This window comes from Cydia fagiglandana, chromosome 9 (assembly GCF_963556715.1).
Source record: "Cydia fagiglandana chromosome 9, ilCydFagi1.1, whole genome shotgun sequence".
Taxonomy (NCBI): Eukaryota; Metazoa; Arthropoda; class Insecta; order Lepidoptera; family Tortricidae; genus Cydia; species Cydia fagiglandana.
Genome location: NC_085940.1, coordinates 11,254,620 through 11,280,761, shown reverse-complemented (window position 1 = coordinate 11,280,761; position 26,142 = coordinate 11,254,620). Strand labels below are relative to the sequence as shown.

The 26,142-nt window shown below is 37.7% G+C and overlaps 1 protein-coding gene across 1 annotated transcript in view; it reads left to right on the top strand.

Annotated features, from left to right (window-relative positions):
* Positions 1 to 133: 133 nt before the first annotated feature.
* Positions 134 to 26,142, top strand: part of LOC134667356 (UNC93-like protein MFSD11) — a 29,365-nt gene continuing 3,356 nt past the window's right edge. The window contains exons 1-7 of the mRNA XM_063524730.1: positions 134 to 483; positions 12,929 to 13,098; positions 21,150 to 21,326; positions 22,464 to 22,635; positions 23,137 to 23,248; positions 24,918 to 25,043; positions 25,592 to 25,896. Coding sequence (XP_063380800.1) covers positions 397 to 483; positions 12,929 to 13,098; positions 21,150 to 21,326; positions 22,464 to 22,635; positions 23,137 to 23,248; positions 24,918 to 25,043; positions 25,592 to 25,896 — 1,149 coding nt within the window. The 5' untranslated portion in view covers positions 134 to 396. The remainder of the gene's footprint in view (positions 484 to 12,928; positions 13,099 to 21,149; positions 21,327 to 22,463; positions 22,636 to 23,136; positions 23,249 to 24,917; positions 25,044 to 25,591; positions 25,897 to 26,142) is intronic.

Genomic DNA, 26,142 nt, shown 5'->3' with positions numbered 1-26,142 from the left:
ATCTATTATTAAAACCGTCTCGTCTTCTACTCTATTTCGATCTTAGGGTAATATCAGAACGTCCGTGTCAGTGTCATATCTGTCATCCACTCAACTGTCAACTGTCAGTTTTATCGCAGTCTCCGTATTTTTATTTACATGAAATGAAATTGATTAAGATACGACACTCACAAGCGAAACTGTTTTGTAATGTAGGCATTGCATTCGTAGGAGTAGGGAGCGCGGAATGCACGTTGCTAAAGCACCAAGAGTAATAACACAGTTGACGAGGAACGCATAACAGAGAAGGTGCGTCGCAGTGTAGCAGTGTTGCGTCGCGGTGAAACTATTTAAGTGGAATAATTATTATAAATTCATTTAAATTTGGTACATCTACATTGTTCCAACTCAGTCAAGATGGATCGGCGATTCGTTAACGTTATTTTGTTAGGATTTGGCTTTATGTTTGTCTTTACTGCGTTTCAAACAATGGGGAATATAGAGGTAAGTTATTATTTTAATTAATTACTTTCACTTTTATGTTACTATACTCTTAGTTTTAATGATAACAATCTTCTTTATATGTTAATTTAGATTTTCAGTAACTTTTCCTATAGGTACTTTACCAATAGTGGCGATAGTATCTAAAACACTTGCTTATTTGATTATTAGATGAACATGCTCAGTTAGATTATCAGTTGTAAAAACTTTGTTGTTGATATTTCGAACCTATTAGACATCACCATGATCTACTAAAATTCACTAAAGTTGTGTATTCTGCAGTAAATTTAATTTGGCCCTTAACTTAAAAATAAAACCATAAAATACATTAGTTGTTATTGTTAAAAAACAATAGTTCCAAGACAATCCAAATTAAACCAGTGTAATTTAAAATGTTGTTATTTGTTTACTGTACCATACTTTTTAGTATTTGTTATTATACATCATCTCTGAAAATATCAACTGTCTAGCTATGTCACGGTTCATGAGATACAGCCTGGTGATAGACAGACAGATAGTGGAGTCTTAATAATAGGTTCATTTTTTTACCCTTTCGGTATGGAACCCTAAAAACTATAATCTAAAAAACTCATGTTTTAAAACCTCACAGATGAGTGTATTTTTATATTGTGTATTGTTTTCATTTCTTATAATAAATAAAATAAAATAAAAAGCCTTTTATTTCCTTTTGTTATACATAAGTTTGTTAATATATTTTTGTTGATTTAATTTGTAGGAACCCTTTAGGTGAAGGCCTCTTCCAAAGATATCCATTTTTCACGGTCTTGTGCTATTCTTTTCCAATTTGGACCAGCAATTCTTTTCATGTCTTCCTCCCAGCGCATGTTTGGTTTGCCTTTTCGGCGCTTACCGTCTGGGCCTTTCCAGTTCGTGACTATTGGTGTCCATCTGTGGTCTTTAAGGCGAGCCACATGTCCAGCCCATCTCCATTTTAGCTTTCTAGCGTGTTCTAGAGCATCTATTGCTTTTATTGTTGCTTTTATTTTACTATGTCTTATCTTTTGTATCTTTTTTATGTTCAACATGCTTCGTTCCATTCCCCTCTGGCAAGTAATAATTTTATTTTTTATTTTTTCTGTGAACTTCCATGTCTGGCAAGCATATGTTAAGCTGGGGATGAGGCAGGTGTCCATAGCCTTCTTTTTAAGAGTTATTGGCATGCTACTTTTAAATATTTCTTTATAAGACCAATATTTGTTCCATGTATTTTTGATTCTTCTGTCAACTTCTAGTTCATTGTTCTTGTTGTTGAAACCAATCTGCTTTCCTAAGTATATATAGCTTTCAACATAGTCTAATGGTTTGTTGTCTACAATGATATCTATTTGTTTTGAGTTGGTCATGGTTTTTGTTTTATTTATATTCATCTCCAGTCCTACTTGTTTGCTTGCATTTTGGAGACCATCTATCATGGATTGCAGGTTTCGGGACGATTCCGCGAGCAGCACCAGGTCGTCTGCGAATCTGAGGTGGCTGAGATATTTCCCTTTGATAAATAGGCCTTGGTTTTTCCATTTTAAGCTGCATATGACGTTCTCTAGTACGGCAATGAAAATAGTTGGTGATAAGGGGTCACCTTGACGGACTCCTCTTTCCACTGGAAAGGCCGGACCCATGGTTTCCAGCTTCACTCTGCTGCTGCCTTTTTTGTAGATGTTTTTAAATATATTTATGTATCCACTTTCTATGCCTTGAGTTTTTTTTTCATTTCTTATAGTCTAATTAAAATCATAGTTACGAGTATGTTTTGCCAAAAACTTTACTGAAGCCTACTGGCCCTCATCTTCAGAGATTCTTCCTTTCTTTCCTATTTCTCACTATTCAATAAGATGGAATCATTGTCAAATATTAGGTATTACCAGGTAATTCATCTATTACTGGCCACCCTCCAATAACGAGACTAAAAATGATTCTTTTTAATATTCACACAATCCAAGTAAATTTTCAGAACTAATGATATTATCTTTACTTGAATTGCGTGAATAAATAAATAGTATTTTTATTTTTGTAGGTGTCCAGTAATCCAGTTATTGGAAGGTGGCTAGTAATAGACGAATAATTATCCTTTAAGCATGTATTATATTCATTATTTTATGATTGAATGCATGTAAATATTTCTTATGCAGTATTTTTACAAAGTAGATCGTAATTTTTTGCTTAATATAGGGCTACCCTGGAAAAATCAAAATTTTATGGCGATCGGCGCTCACGTCGTTAATATAACGATAAAGTGCATTAGGGAAATTTCAGATATGAGGTAATTTTAACGTAAGTAGGTAAATTTTCCAATTTAACTGTCAACTTAGTATCCTTAGTAGTGTCAAGGTAGAAACTACCCTATGCAATTTACAATGTTTCACAACGTGAGCGCCATACTACTACATCCATTGTTTTTACTACGTTACGACGTTTACCAAATCCTAAATAAGTCAACGCTAGAGTTAGACCAAGCTAAGTTGGCAGCGATTTTAATAGCACAGTCTGTGCAAGTGTTATTTTAAACGTCATAAATTTATAGAAGTTTGACTTTTAAAATAACAGTTGCACAGTCTGCTATCAAGATCGCTGTCAATTTAGCTTGGTCTAACTTTAGTTGTATGATTCTTACTCGTATTACTTATGTAAAACAACACAAGTGTAATGAACCGGATTCCAACGAATAGGCGCTTTACCGGCGACCTTGAAATGAACGCAGTGTCCTATAAATGACAAATCAAAGAGCGCTTGTGAAAGGTTTATTCGCGTTCATTGCAACACGGATTTTAGGATCGACGACAATATGTCTACATATACCTTATGCTGTATAATACTACACAGTTATCAAACAAACGGACGTGTTTCATAATAGATAAAAGTTGTGCTACAAACAACATACCTACAATACCTACATACCCAATTATGCTGGTTGACGGCAATACTTGTCGGTAGCGTATAAATAAGAGGCTAGTGCAGTGTGGATCTTGCAACGCGAACCCCCAAGGCTAACGTATTATGAACAATTTCCAAAACACGTAATCGATAATTAAAAACTTTAAATTTTACGAGAATCCATTCAGAAATGCGACCTGTAGAGGAGAACAGCCGGACAGACGTATGAAAGCATTGAAACGGAGACGATTCACGTTCACTCGGTCAATTAATCCACTTTAGATCGCAGCAATTTCGTCTTTATCTATAGAGTAGAGATCTATTTGAAAAATAAACATAAATATTTAAGTAAATAATGGAACTACAGAACTACACACATTATTCATTAATTTGCTTTATTTCCTAGTAAATTCCATTTCAAGCTAAGATATCTACGATCCTGTTAATTCGGTAGGTGCCTTGGGATAATTTCGTGCGGGGTTATTTGGAAAATGGCAAATATCTACTAAACTAGAAGCACTTTCTACTGTAGCAACAGTACGGAAGATGACATGGTAAGCGTTGCAGTAGCGTAAGTGTTGCTAAAGTATGAAGTGCTTCTGGTCTTATAGATATTTGCCATTTTCTAAATTACCCCGCTTTCGAAATTAACCCAATGCAATTTACTACAATTTTGTTTTAACCTTTTGGTCATGAGACAATGGAGAGCAGATTTTCGAATAACAAATATCGCAATGTGAGTCAAAACTGTCAGAAGACTAGCTAACTTTTACGCTGCTACTACTATAGTCGCATCAATAAAAGTCTGCAAATTTCTGCCTGCGGTCTGCGGATTTGATAGCCCACGCAGTGTAAGTGTTATGTATACGTCATAATTTCATAGAAGTTTGACGTTTAAAAAAACACTTGCACTGCGTGGGCTATCAAAATCGCTGCAGACTTTTTACGGTCTGACTTTACTTATTTGTCGGTTATCGTGTCTGTCGAATATCTTCCAAGGTTGTGTAAGTTCAACCAGTTTAGTACAAAATTTTTAGTTAATGAATATCATATGAATATGTGGAGATTGTTTGTAGAGCGATGGAACAAAGCGGCTCTACAGCTCGCGTTTCCCGCAACATTAGTATGTGCGTGGCATCGTTATGACGACGTCAACTATATCCGCTTTTCTGCTCGCTTCCTTACACAAAAAAAAAACTAGTCATATGATATGCTGTTTCGTATTGCGAGTATTGCGACACTATAAGTTGTTACCTCAACGTTGGAGGCGGTAAAAACAAAAAAAGAACATTTTATATGATTACGGGTGATATCTTGTCATTATATTAGAGCGCGCACTTTGAATACATATCTGCCTAAATATGTTTATGGCCGTCAAAGAAGCAGTTAGGTGATATTCCATTCGTAAAGTCAAGGTGTAAGAGTAAAGCTCAAAAAATTCCTGCCTTCGATGCGTTTATGGATTTAGAAGAAAAGGAAGGGTTAATTCTGTAAACAGGGATTTCCAGAATTTCATAAGATCCTCCCACATGAAACGAAATTGACACACTGGCAACATTATATAGAACATATACTTACTCAAACACACTCAACTTTTCAGTAGATAAAGGCGCGAAATTCAAATTTTCTATGGGATATGACCCTTTCCCCATAGAAAAAAAAGCGCCCTTTTCTACTGACAAGATTTGCTTGACCAAGTATATATATATATATATATGCTGTGAACTAATTTAATAGTCTGTCCGGAAAGAGTAGAGTCAATGCAGTATTGGTTCCCATTCCACGATTCGTCTCTTTCCGCCCAGTCTCTATTAGGAGGTATTTAACGTTTTCCGAAATTAGGTACCCCAAATTAGGTCAGATAAATCAATTAAAAGGTTTAAAAAAAATTTCATGCTACCGAATTTAAAAAATAAACATTAATAGGTATAGTAACAGCACCAGTCATGGGACATTTAAGAGGAAATTTGGAGTATTTATGATATTTCCCGTATACATGTAAATGGTCTACCGCTTAGCGTGTTAAAAGATGAAAGTCCTATCCGTCTTTCATGTTTTAGGCGTGTTGTATGAAAGATACAGCAATTAGTTTCCACATATTTAACAAATTAAAAGTATGCTTTTTTTCTCCAGTCATGGACACCAAAGCTCCAGTAATGGGCCCCCGGTAATGGACGTGCAGTAATGGGCCCCCTATAATGGACATTGCTCTATCAGTATAAAATATTGAAATGGGGAATAAGTTACGGCGAATAAATCAATGTTTGGTATAATCTTTTATCGCTGAATGTATTTTTCTTTCCACAGCCAATTATTAACTATTGTATTAGATCCATCGAGACAATTCTAATATACCCAAACAAAATTAGTTAGGGTTTATTGCGATAAAGTTCCCATGGCCACCTCCTGTCTCCATCATCAGATTAGGTCCATGTTATCATAATATTGCATTATCATCCGATTTGCATACTTAATTACGTACTTACACAAAATTTCAACTGAATCGGAAATCGAAAAGTGGCTCAAATTCAGCTACCAAGATTGGACCCACACTAACTAACAGGGCCAGTTAAATAAAAGTTTGGAAAAACGATATTAATTTATCCGAAGTCCGAGAATACCTCCTGATTGACATATTTCGTAACTACATTTTACTTCTGTATTGTTTAAACATGAAATTATGGCATGGCAAGCATCATTCTCTCAATTGTCCCATCATAGGAGGTACGCAGTTTTACAGCTCCTATAATGGGATTGGGCCAAATACCACTATTTTTTTACAACTGTGGAGTCACAACATAGTGTGTTGTATACCTTATTTCATGGTAAATTCAATTAACAAAATATAAATGTATACCATTACCACTTTATTTTCTTATCATTTGGGTTTAAAATTTTCCCTTGAATTGTAAAAGAAAGTTTTATTAGAAAATTAACAAAACGCATTCTAGTTTTCATCAAGTATTAATTAATTGAAATTTAATAAATTAATTCACCTCTCTTAGCGAAGTTGTTAAGAATTCGTAGTGGTATTTTTTTTCAGTATCACGACAATTTTTGGGTTGACGCCAATTTCTTAAAAAGCAACCAAATTTAATGAAACTTCAAACTGAAACAGCTCTTGGGCCCTTATTTATGATAATATACAGCCAGTGTTTATAAACTACTTTTAGATACTTATTTTAGAGGAATTATGTTTTTTTGTCCCATTACTGGTTCCACGTCCATTATAGGGTATACTACTATATATGTGTATCGATTATTTCAATCCCAGCTCGACTCTAATACGTCCGCTACTCTACGAGGCATTTTATAACGAATAGTTGTAATTGCATCACGTTGCGAGTAATTTAATTAAACTATCATAACCATATTTTTTGTAATTCATTGTTTGGTCAGTGAGCGCCGGTATAATTAATTCATTAAGGCTTTACCCGCTTCCGCGTAGACTAATACATAGTAAGATTGAACTAGCAGTAAGTTTTATGTAATTGTTCTTTCTGTACTAGATTATTTAACAGTAAAATAACAGAAAAAATAAACCATTTTGAAGAAACGTCCGCGCTGTCTAAAAATAAGCAGTTTAAGTTTACCTGCTCACAGACAAATACATACATAAGTTAATATAATTATCGTCAACTCAGTCATCGCATAAAATTATGCATTTGTTAAACGGGCCAGACACTATCATGAGTAATGACATTACTTTAAAGAAATGACATTAATAGTGATTGAAATGAAGAAATGACAGCAAGTCATGATGAAGTTAGGTTTTACACGTTCCGTGTTACAAACAAGATTTCGATCTTGGTTAATGCATTGACTTTGTGTACTTTTCTTGTACCTTTCTTTTGGTTAAACTTCGACAAATCGCCAGTCTTAAAAAGAAAACATTACAAAAATGTCACAGCTGCTAAATTGATACCTACGTTTAGTATGAAAAAAGTATTCGTAATATGAATAGGCTGAATACTAATACAAAATGTTATTTAGGGCTCAATTTTTAGACAGAAAGTTCAGTACAATACTGCTTACACATTTATATAGGTAGGTTTCTATAATATTAAACGTTACGTCATTTAAACTTTAATTTTATTTAAATCCCACTCAAAGAGAAACTTTATATTATATTATTATCGCTCACTTATTGCAAAGAAAGCGGATAAACCTTAAAATATAAGTAATCCCCAAAAATATCGCTTGCAATTCACGTCTGTTATATCTTGTTTTATGAAAATATCACGCTCATAAAAATACGATTCATGTTTGTTTCGAAACCTAAAGACGCGGCTGACACTTGTTGTACTTTATGCACTTTTACATTATCTGCAATTTATTTATTGTTACTTTGTTGGTTACCTACATTATCAAGTTTATTGACATGGCCGTAACTTATTGTTATGTAATGTGCAATGAGATCATCGACCGAGATTTTTGATGGTCGCAAAGGCTTGGGCGACGGTATTTTTTTGTACGCATATGTTTGAATACCTACTATCGTAGTTATTACGCGATCGCAGCTGGTTATTTCAATTGTTATAACATCGTTGTGAGGTTTACAGGTCATCTTCTATTGCCGTTTGGTATTCGACGAAGCAGTAATGTTGCATTGCATTGTCTTTACCAGTAGAATAAGGGAAAGGATTCGATTAAAAATGTTTCTTAGTATCTACTAAGTTATTCATAAACGTAGCTCATATCGAACATAAAAGAAGTTTATTTTCTTATATCAATTTTATTGCTAATTGAAGTACCTACCTATAGTACTTACCAAACAAGATTAAACACACAGTGGAAACTTTATGAACTCTGCATAGTTTTTTCCCCTTTCTATCTGTTCCGTATACCTAATACCAGCTTTGTATAGTTTGATATTATGAGATTTTGGAATTCGGTACATATTTCAAAGGTACTTACGATTGTTCAAAAGAAATATTGGTGTCTTACGTCACATTGTAGTGACATTTTATTGTTATTGTAAGCGCGAAAATCGCAAATCGTAAGCCGTTTAAAGCAGCAGTAGAAAACTTGTTAATGCATAGGGTAGTTGCGCAAGCACTTGGTTACGGCAGCGGCCAGTACTGGGATATTATTATACCTAGTGGTTTATGAAACTTGTATCTTGTATTTAATAGAGAATAAGTAATACACGTTCTACATTTAGTGCGGAAATAGCGCACCACAGATACGATAGAAGTGAACTGCGAAAGAGAGAGTTGGTTCGTATATACTACGTGCTGTCGCGCCTCGCTTCTTTAATTTTTAACATGCTTTTTAACAGTTTTCTGATTAGCCAGAGCGCCAAGATGATTAAGGGGAGATTGCATCTAACCATCTGTCATCGTTAAAACATTCGCTAAATTGTATTGTATGAGAAGTTTCTTAGTTCACTGCTCATTGACGTTGATCAGTCCGTCAATTGCGGTTGGGGCCCTAAATGTTTCATGTTGCATTCGACATGACCTTTAATTTTGAACCACAATATCGTTCTCCATCTATAGTGGTAGTAGGTACCTAAATAATTGAAAGTGTAATACAATCCGTTGTTGAACTATGTATTATGTATATGTACTTAAGTATTATTGACAACACAAGGGCAAGTTTGATGAAATTGTCAATGAATTAAATTATCGTGTCATTTACACGTGTGTGTTTACTAGTTTCACTATCTATAAACGGTATGATTCTCTTGATTTTCTGGGTTTTCCGTGAGCTAAATCAGGCTAAATTATCTACTGTTAACAGGAGTAGATCATTTTGATCCTCGCTCTCACATTGCTGCGTCTGCTGCTGACTATAATTAGTTAAGGTACTAATTACCCAGTTATGAGTAATTGTTTTTATACTTAATGTTTATTTTATGATTTCATCCATATAATCACTATACCTAAATTAGGGTTTATCTATGATGTCGATAATTTCAAGGATTTGTATTCAAATGTATGTCAAGAGGATTCGTTTTCAAGGGTTGTGGCGATAACATGTCATGTTCCAGATAAATACGTGACATCTAGAGATTTGATGACATATTGTCATAACATAATATTGTCTTAAAATAGAATAGATTTTAGAATAAAATAATTCCGGGCGTTACAGTACCAGTAGTATAGCTGGTCAAGCAAATCTTATCAGTAGAATAAGGCGCGAAATTCAAATTTTCTATGGGACGATAACCCTTCGCGCATATATTTTTTAGATTTGCCGCCTTTTTCTACTGACAAGATTTACTTGACCAACTATAACATAAGTAAGTAGGTACATACTTAATAAATGTCACAAAAACATTTTATAAGTAAAGATTGCTCGGCTTGGTGTCAAAATACCTTTTGGATACCTTGACTGTTCTTCCGTGGAAACCATTTCTAAAGAGCGCGACCGAGCTATACAAATACATATAATAAATGCTTATAATCTTAATAAACCTATAAAAAATATAATATTCAATATCCGCTGTTATCAACTCTGCCTAAGGCTGCGTTTCCACCAAAGATGAGCGAGCATGCGTAGCGTAGTGAGGGATGTCTTTTTAAGAACCAATAGAATCACTGCATGCTAAGCGAAAAAAACAAATGAAGTGATATTCTATTGGTTCTTAACACTCACAAGCTTTAGGTATTCTATTTCATTGCGATATCGCAATTAGTGTCTTAAATATAAATTATTCATTGAGTGGTCCTTTCAGAAACCTTATTTTTGAGTGCTATTTAAATGGCGAAATAGATGAAATATCTAAAATGTGCATAGATTGATACGTTATTACTGGTTATTACGTATTTGGATACATGCAACTTCATTATCATACAAGTTTGGAATCCCCAGCCTTGAACCAACATGAACTCATGAATACGATTATAGACTTATTTTGGCAGAACGCTTGACGCAATCAAGGCTGTCTAATGATTGCTTTTTAACCGACTTCCAAATCCCAAAGGAGGAGGTTATCAATTCGGTTGTATGTTTTTTTTTATTTTTTTTATTTTTATTATTATTATTTTTATTTTTTTTATTTTTTATGTTTGTTACTCCATATCTCCGTCATTACTGGACCGATTTTAAAAATTCTTTTTTTGATTGCATGTATATGCATACAGATTGGTCCCGTTTTTGGCAAAATCCAGTTCTGATGATGGGATCCATAAGGAATCGACGGAACTCCTCAAATCTTAAAGGCATACATATAGTGATTTTTGTGTTTTTATCAACAAATCAAGCATATACATTCAAAAACGTGACATTTGATGAAGTGGAACTGCTGATGATGATCAGAACGGAACTCTTCAACGACGCATAGTTCACCTTTGGCGATTTGTCCTCTTCCTTATGTTTGTTAAGCAAGTTAAGTTTTTAAGCAACATTTTTGTCAAGCTTGAGTTCTGATGATGGGATCCATGAGAAATCGAGGGAACTCCTCAAATTTTAAAGGCATGCGTATAGAGGTTTTTGTATTTTCATCAGAAAATCAAGCATTTTCATTCAAAACTGTCGCATTTGATGGAGTGGAACTGCTGATGATTATCAGAACGGAACTCTTCAACGACGCATAGTTCACGTTTGGCGATTTGTCCTCTTCGTTATGTTTGCTAAGCAAGTTTAGTTTTTAAGCCACATTTCTGTCAAGCTCGAGTTCTGATGATGGGATCCATAAGGAATCGAGGGAACTCCTCAAATCTTAAAGGCATACGTATAGAATTTTCTGTATTTTCATCATAAAATCAAGCATTTACATTAAAAACTGTCGCATTTGATGAAGTGGAACTGCTGATGATGATCAGAACAGCACTCTTCAACGACGCATAGTACACGTTTGGTGATTTTGAATTTCGATTTTGACTTGGACTGGGACCCGGACTCGTACCCGGATCGGAACCGGACCTGGACTCGGACTCGGACTTGGACCCGGACTCGGACCCGGACTCGGACCCGGACTCGGACCCAGACTCAGACCCGGACTCGGACTCAGAGACCTGGACCTTGACCCGGAAAATCACTATGATACCTAAACTAAATAAACCGCTATGATTACCTACCATAAAATGTAGGTATATAGTATGATGATATTGATGATGCCAAACCCCTCCCGCTCATACCTCCGTACACCGCACGGCATGCGCCGTTAAGTAGGTTAGGTTAGGTTTGAACTGCGATCCTCACAGACCAAACAAAAGTGGGTTAGGTTTGGTTAGCACTGCGGGCTTCACAGAAACGAAATGCTACTAGAAAAGTGGGTTTGATTAGGTTCGAACTACGAACCTCACAGAACCGAACTGCAATCAGAGAAGTGGGTTAGGTTAGGCTAGAACTACGACCCTTACGGAAACGAAATGCTACTAGAAAGTACTGGTTTTACCTCCTTTTCTACATAGTGCCACATCTACCATCATTTTTCACCGGGCCCCATAGAAGTCGGTTTTTTTTTTCTTAAAAATTATTATCGAACCACATTTTCAAAAGAAGCTGCCTATCACAGAAAAAAATATGGCGCGGATTTTGAAGTTTCGAAACTCGTATAAGTAAGTGAAGTAGGTACATGAAAGGTTAACACGACTTATTATTATTTTATTACACACTGTTATGATACCTACGGTGACAAAAACTGACATTGATTTCGGCAGTTCTGTTGCAAAATTTTCTTTTTTTGATGATATACGATACAAGAATTTTACGAAGTTACATTTATTGAGTAGGCGTTATACTTTATTGGGTGAAACTTGTGAATTTTATTGTTTTGTGTGGTTGTAACCACCCACTCAAAATCATAAATTAAGAATGCAAGGCTGGGAGCTTGTTTTATGCATTCGGATATGTAGACAAAATTATAACTCTTCCAAGGTGGGTTAACTGGTTAAACACCTTTACAACCAACAGAGATTTACAACCGATTTACTTAAAGGGTTTTTAAATCAAACCCTTTAAGTAAATCGGTTGCAAATCTCTTGGTTACGATCAAAATGGGTGTGATACTATTACTATCTTCTCAAAACCCTGTGTCATTACTGCTAACAGTGTCTCAATCTGATACACTTAAGAAGACGTGCCACCTATAGGTATACGTATACATATAGGCAGAGAAAGCATTAGCCAATTTAAGGTAAATTTACAAAAAGCTTTACTGTTTACAACTCATAGCTCATTCATTGTGATCACAATATCTTTAACTTACATAGGCATAATACCTACACTGAGACAAAAGTACAACAAAAATACACTTAGAATTACAAAAATAAACTTAATCCGGGGACAAGGAGAGTTAACTAATAGGAATAAATTGACTTTTGCAATTTCTATTAGTTTTTGCAATTTCTATTATCTGTTTGTTGAAATTATATTTGGGATTACTGAGCTGTTTGTAGAAATAAATAAACTTTACAGAAATAGTGAAACGTCCATAATTATTACTAAAACTTCATTTTTTCCCCCAGTACAGAACTGTTTTTTAATTCCTGGTGATGATTTTTCTCTCAGTGTATGCAAAATTTGTTAGTTAGGCCTAGACTAGGCTAGACCAGTCAACTATGAGGCCAAACAAACATTATTAAAAATATTCTCTTTTTGTCCTCAGAAAACGATCCTCGACAGCATATCCCAAGATGACCCCTCGTTCACCGGCGACGGCTACACGTCCCTGGCCATCATCTACGCCACGCTGGCCGTGTGCAACTGGCTGGCGCCGTCCGCCATCACCCTCACGGGCCCGCGCGGCGCCATGATCATCGGCGCGCTCACCTACCTGTGAGTATTACGTTTCAGACCTGTAGCACAGCATATCCCAAGATGACCCCTCGTTCACCGGCGACGGCTACACGTCGCTGGCCATCATCTACGCCACGCTGGCCGTGTGCAACTGGCTGGCGCCGTCCGCCATCACCCTCACGGGCCCGCGCGGCGCCATGATCATCGGCGCGCTCACCTACCTGTGAGTATATTTCATGGCTCCTTTACACGATGGGCCAGCGCCGGCCACTCCAAGCGACGCAGCCATGCGGTAGAATGAGATAGCAATATCACTTGCTCCCTCTAACGCATAAATGCGTCCCTTGGAGTGGCCGGCGTTGGCCCATCGTGTAGAGGAGCCATCAGATCTGTAGCACCAGTAGCGTAGTTAGGCGTGGGCGAAGTGGGCCGTCGCCCACGGTCTTGCGAGGCTCCTTCGGGCACAGTGAAAGAAAAGGGCCTCGCAGATGCGACTTCGCCCACGGCTAGTATTAGTTCACGCTACGCCATTGTGTAGCACGACAGCAACACCATCGCATCATCAATGCCAAACAGGATAAGACGACTTGGCCAGAAAGCCCGTTTATGTCGTGAAAAGGTCAGGGCACTTCTGCGTGTTTTGATTATACAGCTGATTGTTTCGAACAATAGAAACAGCAAAGACAACAAAAGTCTTTATTTATTTATTAAATATTTATTGCACATAGGAAAAACACATTGTACAAAAGGCGAACTTAATGCTATACAATAAGGCATTCTCTTCCAAAATAAAATAAACGTTTTTCGAAAATAAATGCGGCAGAATGCAACCATTTAAACATAATAAAACATACTACATACAAATTAAATATTTTTTTGAGTTTTTAAGTAGTACTCCGGTGGTCATTTTTCTTTAGTGTATGACAATGACATCTATTTTTAGTTTATAAAAAATAGTCCTATCATAATTCTTGCATTATGTAAATAGGTGTGACCTACTTATAGCTTAAATGATGCACTGGATAACCTTAATCAATTCCTGTGTTAACATACTTACATAATCTCAATACTTGTATTGAACGTATTTTGCCCTTATTTAGATATTACGCAAATAATCTATGAGTAGCTTAACTGGGTGAATCAACTTGTATTTTGCTTATGCTTTGTCCCGTGGGGAAAACAGTTACAAGATTGTCGGAAAAAATGCTGTAACACATACCTATTACATTACTTACTTCTTACATGATTATAAATATGATTTCACATACGGACACCTACAGAGGTGTAGGTGTATTTACTGATTTTCTGATAAACATCAGCGACTTTAGCGAGACAGATACTGAATGTCACTTTCTGAAGTTTTTATTGCCGTAGCGATGGAATGTGGCCGATTTAAACACCGGCTGTTATTTTCACGTTCGTGTTTGCATGCTAAACAGATACCTCGTTTAATAAAAATGCTCATTTAAGCAAGGTTCAAGGAAAATATATCTTCTTTATTACACTTAGTTATAGTAAAAAACATCTAAACTACACCATATTTGTTTATACATATACCATATTAACCAGAAGGTTAATGATTCTAATATACTAGCAAGTTGTAATAACTGTTTCTAAGTTTTTTTTTATATTACAGTCCTATTGCCCAATTTACCTTACCTTGTTCTATAATATGTATATTGTTTACCTACAATCTGACATGAAACAATCAGTTTAAAACAAAAGCAAATACCTAACAGTTATGGTATTAAATGGAGCAATCGAACTGTAGTTTTATTAGTCTTTGTGATTAGTAGGTACAGGGGCCCATTTCTCGAACGCTATTAGACTAATAAAATTAGTCCACGAACTGTCAAATCATATGGGTTACCATGGCAACACATTAATAATATTAGACTAATACTATTCGAGAAATGGGCCCCAGAGTTTAGTAGGTACGAGTACACTGTGCATATATTCAAGTTGAGCTTATTGTTTACTGCTTTACTTATAATCCTAGGTATCTACACGGGTTCTGTCTAGATTGTTATACTTATGTAATCTACTAAAATACGTTACTCAGTAAAACTAGAGGAATATCTGCGAACTTGCTAGTACATAGCGCTGGCGATATTACCTATGTATACAGTTTATAATACTATATTGCACTACACTGTAGAAGAAATAATGTACCTACACATATCTTTGATATCGACATATACCTACCACACGTTAAACGAAGCAAAAAAATAAAGTGGGCGATGCTCGTATGAAATTTTCTTACAGGGTACAATTACTTACTGATGAATTTAAAAAGTTTTTTCATCACACTTGCTCGGAAAAGATGTATTTACACGTAGGGCTTGCGGGCGGGAAATTGAAATTTTCGCCCTAGGGCGGAAAAAATCTTTTCCGAGCAAGTGTGATGAAAAACACTTATTTACACGTAGGGCTTGCGGGCGGGAAATTGAAATTTTCGCCCTAGGGCGGAAAAGTGTTTTATACAGAAGTTTGTTTTTATTAATTCTCCTTTTTTTCCTTACAAGTGTGATGAAAAACATTGTGTGTGCCACGGGCGATAAAGAAATTCCGAACTCGTGAACATTTTAAGCCCTCGCTTCGCGTCGGGCTTAAAATTGACACTCGTTCGTAATTTCTTATTTCCCGCCCTTAATACACAATGTACTATTATCGTTAGGCATATACAGCACATTTTATAGTAATGTCTTAGCACAGAGTCCGCTGCACAATAGCGAGTGAAACTGCCCACTTACGGCTAGGTAAGTGGTGAGACGTTTTAGTCGGGTTTTCTCTGCATTACGGCTCGAATCTCTTTCGCATGTAACTAGCAAATGCATAACGTAGGACATAAAGTAAAGAATATTTTGTAGAGAATATTTAACGATTTTATATACCTAGAGCTTGTTCTAGAACGTAGTGGTTATAATTCTCTTTTTCTGAATAATAGGTAGACATTAGTAGATAGTCCAATGGACATAAGTATATATTACATTACCGTTTATTGACTTTATTCAAGGTGCTAAGTATATGTACCTGCCGTACCTATTTACATTTACACTAATCGTTTTGCACATAAAGCGATAATTAATTATCTTATTTACTTTGCAAATTGCAATGCATTTATGTATCTACGTAATAAAGAAATTGGTCGATGTTTTCTACGAGTCTCTTTTTTTTGCGACTTCGGGGTTGGTCCGCTAATAAAAGTTATTTTGAACATAAAGATAAGTTTAATTCTTGATAAAATATGATCTTAAGTTATTTAGGCTGATCTTTTAATAATAAACGTTGTTGTTACCTACTCACTGTTTCGGTCCACTAATATGATGTGGCTCACTAAACACGCGTAATTAACTGCGTTTCGATAAGTGTAAACTCAGCGATTCAATATTGTATCAAGGTAAACTTTTAAGTAAAACTACATAATATAATAGGTATGTAAAGGTATTGAATTCAATGCACTTTGAAGATATTGTTCAGTGTTTACAGAGGTGGAAGGCAAGTCTGAATCTAAAACCATGTGTTTGTATGCGAGCGCTGCCTATTAGCCTAATCTAATAAATTATATCGTCAGGTGATTTATTCAGGTTATTTTATTGCCATTAGTAAGTTTTGGTTGTCACCTGAAGTCCCTGACGATATAATATAATTACTTACTTAGCGGATACCTACAGGTCTGGGTGAAGCGACGATGACGCTAACGACTGCAAATATTTACCCGCTTTATATTACCACATTACAACGAACATAATTAATACTAAAGTACGCAATAAAAAAAGGAAAAACATATGTACACATCATTGACATTGACATGACACATAAATCATATGTTTATGTTTGGTGCGTGCAAGTTCATAGATAGCATAATAGCAAAACTCATAAAACTCGAATTAAGTGGCTCATTGTGTAGGTACCTAATTAGTGGAAATATACACATCAAACCATTTTATAGTAAATTTTTTGAGTAGCCTCAGTGAGACGGATTTACCTACTTACGAGTAGAAGTGGTTGGATAGCGTGGATCAATTAATACAATCCCGTCTGTCCTCTTTGCGAAAGCGATTAACGATAACGCTTATTGTTAGAGCAATCAGCAGCCTATAAGGTAATGCCAGTGACCGATATTTGATATTATAATATTACCTATTTACGACATTTAAAATTATTCTGATCAATAGTGCGATTAGCATTAGTTTAATTTGTAACTTTTATAAGTTTAACGTGCTTGACTGCTGATAAAGATCAAAATTGTATAAGTCGTAGAGGCGATAAATTATATGCATACCCAGTTGGTAACTGGATTTTAAAGCTTATTTTATTACTTTGCAAACATTTGTGTTGCGTTTGTAAAATTAAACTTGTATCATACGAATCACTGTACCGAAATGTAGGTAGGTAATATACTTTTGAAACGCCTGCTCAAAATCGAATCGCATTGAAGGTCTGATCATCTGATGGCTTAATCTGCATCAGCCCAGAGGAATTGTAGTTAATGGGGTACACGAGGCATTACCTTAGTTGGTACTTATTTATATTTACGCTGTGTTAGAAACCATCATGTCTATGAATACTACGAGAATTAGTATTCCGTAAACAAGTCTAGCTGTACATCGAACCTTCACTCTCTAAACACAAGGCCACATATTTCCTTGCACGTTTTGTAGTCGTTATATACCAGTCATTATAACACTAGCATATAATATTTCTTATTCAATTAACTTGTTGACACAGAAGTAATCAAACAAACCAGTTAGCACCATTCTTTAAGCATGGCCAACATGCTCAGCGTGAGATAATTGTATGGGTCAATTTGATCAAGGAAAATACTGTAGATAAACTTTTACCCGCCTAAAATTCAGATTCAGATGATTTATTTATAAACACAAAGTAAAGTTTACACGTCAATTGTCTTAAAAACTACAAAACTATTTTATACAATATAATTTATGACTATTTACACTATACATGGAGTAGGCATATTATATGTATGTAGATAGTTTATAAGTGAGTGCAACGATCCCTTTGAAGAAACTCGTTTATACTATAGCATGCTAATTCAATGAGCATGTTTTTAAGTTTTTTGGTGAATATGGCATCGCTAGGCGAATTTTGAATGTCCACAGGGACACGGTTGTACAAGTTAGGTCCGACAACCTCAAAAGGGACAGTTTAACCAGTTGGAAAGTTTGTCGTCCACTTTTACTTTACAGTCAGGATCTTTTAACTCTTAAATTTTATCGAATTTAACTACACAATAGACCGAACCAGCGGGTCATCTTTTTTCGAATCATTTTCTCTCGTACAAATGATATATACCTATACCTATACATGAGTTTGGCCATCAGGTCATATAGTTTCCTACCTTATTAAGGCACTATCATAAAAGGACCTCTCCTCTGTTTCTCCTTAGCCTCAGTTTAAGTTTAGCTTTTCTGATACTGATAATAACATGAAGATATAAATTGATAAATACCTAACTATATACTTGCCTAATAAGGTTGATACAATGTTTAGTGTCTTGTCATTTCGCAGTCGAAAGATCAGCGACGCTAGTGTCCTACCAGATACATGTATTTGTACTGAACTACACACCTATAGTCGCACCAATAAAAGTCTGCAGCGGATTTGATAGCCCACGCAGTGTAAGTGTTATTTATACGTCATAATTTCATAGAAGTTTGACGTTTAAAATGACACTTGCACTGCGTGGGCTATCAAAATCGCTGCAGACTTTTTACGGTCTAACTCTAATCAATCTAATGGCTATTAATTAGTGGTTTGACGAAATGTCAGCGGCTGAATTCTAAACAATTCTCAAGAACTTCCGATGTATATTACGCTCAGCTATATTAGCTATGCTTGAATCCACTCAACGTTAGCAGTTGTTTCCGTTGAGAAATAAGAATTTACAAACATAAGTAGGTATTTTGTGGTGTATATGCAAAACATCCATCTTATACACCACCGATTCGCTATTCGTATGTTACCTAAGCATGAATTTTCTTACTACAAGTTAAAGATCAATTTGATCCTTTGAGGCAATTTTCCTCATAGAACTTGCTTTCCTTTTATGCATAAATAAACCTTTTAAGATTATTTTAAAAATGTAGGTTAAATTGCCTGTTACTTGATATGTAGTTAATTTATGGAGGTACATGTTTGTACGGAGTATGAGTTAGCGAAGTTAATCGACCGTAGATTTTACCCTTTGTTTGTTGGCTCTGTCCCAAATGCCTTCGGCGAATCGCCGACGGGGTATTCAAACTTATTTTTATGTAATATTGGCAGATATGTTTGCAAATTCCTGTGATTCTTTGACCTTTGGTGGCTGTGGTAACTCAATGTTGGGGTCACAACTTATCTACAGTCAGTATGATAGTGTTATCATGTCTGTATTTGTATCGTCTGTAAGGAATAGGTGCTTCCCCATTTTATATATATATAAATATAAATAAATATAATTTAGCCTATATACGTCCCACTGCTGGGCACAGGCCTCCTCTCAAGGACGAGAGGGTTTGGGCTATAGTTCCCACGCTAGCCCAATTCGGATTGGGGACTTCGCATAGACCTTTGAATTTCTTCGCAGATGTATGCAGGTTTCCTCACGATGTTTTCCTTCACCGAAAAGCTAGTGGTAAATATCAAATGATATTTCGTACATAAGTTCCGAAATACTCATTGGTACGAGCCAGGATTTGAACCCGCGACCTCCAGATTTAAAGTCGGGCGTCATATCCACTCGGCCACCACCGCTTCTTCATAGAATGCATATGTATGTTAGTCTGTAAGGTATTTGTAATATGGGCCTTGTTGCCTGAATTAAATTTCTAAATAAAAAAATAAATAAATATCCACTCGGCCACCACCGCTTCTCCATTTTACTTCCCCATTTTACTGGCTTAAATAGAGCGACTTTAGTTTAAGTTTCTTGCTGTTATTGTGATTAACAACTGGCGATGCGGTACTTACTGGAATCTCTATCATCTGGGTAAAAAAATATAGAAAAATTGTGATGGGATAGCCTTGATTTCATTCCGACTTGATATTCTCAAATTTAAAAATATTATAATATTTATAATGTTAATAGGCCACGTTTAAATATAGCTCCTAGCTATATTTTAAAGTTGACCTATTAAGACGAAATAAAAATATTCTAAAGCGTCATTTGACCTTAGATTAAGAAAATGCCAAATGTATTAAGTAGTTGGACGAGTGGTGGCATTGATTTAAAAACCGGGCAAGTGCGAGTCGGACTCGCGCACGAAGGGTTCCGTACCATAATGCAAAAAAAAAACAAAAAAAAAGCAAAAAAAAAAAACGGTCACTCATCCAAGTACTGACCACTCCCGACGTTGCTTAACTTTGGACAAAAATCACGTTTGTTGTATGGGAGCCCCATTTAAATCTTTATTTTATTCTGTTTTTAGTATTTGTTGTTATAGCGGCAACAGAAATACATCATCTGTGAAAATTTCAACTGTCTAGCTATCACGGTTCGTGAGATACAGCCTGGTGACAGACGGACGGACGGACGGACGGACGGACGGACGGACAGCGAGGTCTTAGTAATAGGGTCCCGTTTTACCCTTTGGGTACGGAACCCTAAAAACTGTCTTTAATAGAATCATTATCATTTTTGTTCAGCAGGGATAGAATGGTTCGCTTTTATCGCATCTCGTGATGCTCATGCGTCATGGTAGCCTAGCGGTAAGAGCGTGTGACTTTCAATCCAGAGGTCGCGGGTTCAAACCCCGGCTCGTACCAATGAGTTTTTCGGAACTTATGTACGAAATATCATTTGATATTTACCAGTCGCTTTTCGGTGAAGGAAAACATCGTGAGAAAACCGGACCAATCTTAATTAAGGCCTAGTTTCCCCGCTAGGTTGGAAGACTTGGAAGGTCAGATGGCAGTCGCTTTCGTCTAAAATCTAGTGCCTACGTCTCGCTCCGGGGTCCGCTTGACAACTAATTCTTGGGATTAGTTGTCAAGCGGACCCCAGGCTCCCATGAGCCGTGGCAAAATGCCGGGATAGCGCGATGAAGAAGATTAATATTTTTTGTTCAAAAATTCCTTCTCATTTCCAGGTTCTTCATAGTGACATTCATGTTCCCCCGCACCGCTTTACTGTACGCGGCGAGCGTGCTGATCGGCGCCGGCGCGGCCGCCATATGGACGGGGCAGGGCAACTACCTCACCGTCAACAGCGACGCTGAGACCATCTCCCGCAACTCGGGAGTGTTCTGGGCCATGCTGCAGTGCAGGTTCGTTCTTCATAGTGACGTTCATGTTCCCCCGCACCGCTTCACTGTACGCGGCGAGCGTGCTGATCGGCGCCGGCGCGGCCGCCATATGGACGGGGCAGGGCAACTACCTCACCGTCAACAGCGCCGCTGAGACCATCTCCCGCAACTCGGGAGTGTTCTGGGCCATGCTGCAGTGCAGGTTCGTTCTTCATAGTGACGTTCATGTTCCCCCGCACCGCTTCACTGTACGCGGCGAGCGTGCTGATCGGCGCCGGCGCGGCCGCCATATGGACGGGGCAGGGCAACTACCTCACCGTTAACAGCGACGCTGAGACCATCTCCCGCAACTCAGGAGTGTTCTGGGCCATGCTGCAGTGCAGGTTCGTTCTTCATAGTGACGTTCATGTTCCCCCGCACCGCTTCACTGTACGCGGCGAGCGTGCTGATCGGCGCCGGCGCGGCCGCCATATGGACGGGGCAGGGCAACTACCTCACCGTCAACAGCGACGCTGAGACCATCTCCCGCAACTCGGGAGTGTTCTGGGCCATGCTGCAGTGCAGGTTCGTTCTTCATATAGTGACGTTCATGTTCCCCCGCACCGCTTCACTGTACGCGGCGAGCGTGCTGATCGGCGCCGGCGCGGCCGCCATATGGACGGGGCAGGGCAACTACCTCACCGTCAACAGCGACGCTGAGACCATCTCCCGCAACTCGGGAGTGTTCTGGGCCATGCTGCAGTGCAGGTTCGTTGTTCACAGTAACTTGACGGGGTATTACAGCAAGTACCGTTCTAGGCCCTGCAGCTGCTTTCCAAATGCAGGTCCTACCGAAGTAGTTAGGGCTTCTATTAGTCTTACTGTGTATTACTAATACTGATTTTAATTGAAAAGGCTGGTCGCCCAGCACTACCTTGAAGTACAGCCCGCGCTGCACTTTTAATGCTCAATCTAAAAAGAGCTAGATAACAGTGTTGTACCTATTTCTTAACTTCCTGAAAAGTTTACATGCCCCGAGTGAACTATAGTCGATAACAAATAATACTAACACCGATCTTGTATATAGGGAATTTCATTCCATTATGTCCACAAAACTAATTTAAACGCGTAGGCATACATTTATATGTAAATTTTACCAGTTCCTTGTATTTTTTCCAGTTTATTCTTCGGTAACCTCTTCGTGTTCATAAAGTTTCAAGGCAAGCAGCACATCGACCAGGAGACGCGTAACATGGTGTTCGGTTGTCTAACCGCAGTATGCGCGCTCGGCATAGTGTTCCTGCTCTCACTGAGGCCCGCTAAGCGCGCCCCCGCTATTGAAGATGCCAAGGTATGATACACTTTATATGCAAGTCCATACGGTTCGAAATGTTGCGCAGTATGATGACGGCTGATTTATCTTTGCGTCCTGAACATAAAGTTACCGGTGCTACTGAGACCCATACTGGTCTGTGAAGACCCACCAGGCGCGCTGCGGCTATCGAGATTGCCAAGGTATTTCACACTCTACGCACAACTCTATAGGGTTCACATTAATCCGTAACTTGGTGTTTGGCTGCTTGACCGCCGTCTGGGCCCTCGGAGGCGTACAGTTCGAATGAGGTATTTGAACTCTCTATTTAAGTGCGGAAGGTTAATTACTCCATAACAGTCGGCTGCTTCATACATTCTCCTTTCATCACTATAGTTTCCCATTATTTTCTAGTATCCAAGTTAACGGAGAATTTGATTTCCTAAACCTAATTTAATTTACCAGATTACGCGATTACTCCTTTCCCTCATCATTTTCCTGTGTGACACATGTATACTGACATTGACATGTTTGTTACAGATTGAAGTAGTGAGCAATGAACCCACCAGTCCCTTGGACGCTTTCAAAGGAGCCCTGAGGTTGTTCTACACGAGAGATATGTTGTTGCTAAGTGTCACATTCATTTATACTGGTGAGATCCCAAAGTTATTATTTTTTACTAGGCGAGCTGCCATATGACTCATATGAGACAAAAAAGCGGTCGGTCTAAAAATTATGTATTGTTATTGAACACGGAGATTATCATAGTTTCGCACTTACAAGGATCTAGCTTATCTGAGTAAAAGGCAGCTGTCACATTATCCATATTAGCCTCTAGTTTCAGTAGTTTCGCACATAAGTGCGGAATGCGCAGGGACTACTGTTGAACGCAATGTTTAAGCGAAAGCCAAACTTTACTTTAGACGTATTTATTTTAGTAGATAAAGTTTCTAAGGAGGTAACACAATGTTCAGAGTTGTCTTTATAGTGATCGCACTGTAAGGAGAGGCTACGTATGTACATCGATCGTTGTATTTTATAATCAACCATTTTCAATATGGGCTATTTTTAGGGTTCCGTACCCAAAGGGTAAAACGGGACCCTATTACTAAGACTTCGCTGTCCGTCCGTCCGTCCGTCCGTCTGTCTGTCACCAGGCTGTATCTCACGAACCGTGATAGCTAGACAGTTGAAATTTTCACAGATGATGTATTTCTGTTGCCGCTATAACAACAAATACTAAAAACAGAATAAAATAAAGATTTAAATGGGGCACCCATACAACAAACGTGATTTTTGACCAAAGTTAAGCAACGTCGGGAGTGGTCAGTACTTGGATGGGTGACCGTTTTTTTTTTTGTTTTTTTTTTGCATTATGGTACGGAACCCTTCGTGCGCGAGTCCGACTCGCACTTGCCCGGTTTTTTACACATTTTAGCATCATTTATTTACAAACAAGATGTATACCTACAGTGGTATTACTAAAAGAAATTAATAACCAGCTTAAATTTAAATCTAAATAAGTGTTCCGTGAACAAAGTTTTGTACGGAACACTAAAAATAGGCCCTTAAGTAAGGCATTGTACCAAGGATGCTGGCGGCATTTCCTCGCTGTATCGCAATGCTGATACGTTGTGCGAGGTAGCCGCCAGCTCTTTGGTCACCGGTTACGTCAACCAGACGCTTCGCGATTTCTGCGAACAACTTATGCGCGCTGGGACCCTTGGTGCCAATTATATTTATTACTTAGTTTTGATTGTATCTCCATTAATTCATCATTTTACCTCTAATCTTACGAGTATACAATTGCGAGAATATCTTTGATCGGTATGGTGTTTGTTTACTTGTTGAGTCAATTGTAAAAATATGGGTGCACAAATCATCTCAAAAATATGTCCTATAGCTCTTATGTCAGCAAATTAAGAACATGGGACATATTTTTGAATAAGTTGAATACACCTAGGGTTACCAGATGACGGGAATTTTCCTGACATGTCAGGAATTTTGGCCTTTTGTCAGGAATGGGGACGGCACACGAAAATGTGAGGAATTTTTTGAAGTGATAGACTTTTTTATTTATAAAGGACGTTTTGATTTACTTATATTAATCCAAATACATTATAATAAAGAGATTCACTCACCTTATCAATAACTTCGTAATTAATAATTAACAAATCTTTACTCAAGCATACATACATAGATGTTTTAGAAATCGAAATCATGTCTGAATAATTCGCAATCGGACTAAACTACTAAAACATTTGCAAACAGCTAGACTTTATACAGTTGACTGTACATTAGGCATATGTTGTGTGTTCCAGGCGTGGAACTATCGTTCTTCAGCGGAGTGTACAGCCCGAGCATCGGGTTCACGCTGTCTATGGGCGAGAACGCGAAGCAGCTGGTCGGGTTGTCGGGAGTCTTCATCGGGCTGGGAGAGGTGCTAGGTGAGTCTATGCCTAATTTACACTATAAAAATAGATGAACTGACGGTAACAGTCGATATTTCGTCAGTTCTAAGGTTGACTTTATAGAAACCTTTGTTTTGGACGTAGTGCCTTAGGTAACAAAATCGAACAAATAAACGCTACAAGTTTCGAGTGGAATTTTAATTATTTACTTAAATTTTGTTTTAATTATCATGTTATTTTTTGTACAGTTAAATTTGTTTATTCAGTCACTTATCTCAGTGTCATTTTTCATTTGAAATATCTGACAATGTAGACGACTGGTCAATATTCAGGAAAAGAACTTCTAATCTACAAAACAAGACATAACTCTGTAAAGTGTCATTCTATGCAACTTGCTAACTACTAACTATGTAAACAAAAGTCACTAGTAAATTAATTTTGTTTATTTAAATAGTTAGCAAGTTCCATAGAATGACACTAGTGTCACTGTGTCAGTTTGATAGAAGCCCCAATTTGTAATTAATTAATCAACTATTAAAATTAATTTCATTTTTTTTTCCTAAAACATGGTTAAATGCTTTTAGGTGGAGCTCTCTTCGGCATCCTCGGTTCCCGCACGACCCGCTGGGGCCGCGACCCCATAGTGTTCGCGGGCTACCTCATCCACATCACCAGCTTCTTCCTCATCTTCATCAACCTGCCCAACGTGGCGCCCTTCGGCGACACCAACGAGACCTCCTACATCACCCCCTCGCCGGCGCTCGCCATGCTCTGCAGTTTCCTGCTGGGCTTCGGTGATGCGTGCTTCAATACGCAAATATACTCGATATTGGGAGGGAACTATGCCGATAACAGCACGTCGGCGTTTGCCCTGTTTAAGTTTACTCAGGTAAGTTGAGAAAAATAATCATCATCATCAGTATTTAACAGCTTCACCAGCTCCTTATCTTCATTATCCTGCCCAACGTGGCGCCCTTCGGCGACACCAACGAGACCTCCTACATCACCCCCTCGCCATGCTCTGCAGTTTCCTGCTGGGCTTCGGTGACGCGTGCTTCAATACGCAGATATACTCGATATTGGGAGGGAACTATGCCGATAACAGCACGTCGGCGTTTGCCCTGTTTAAGTTTAC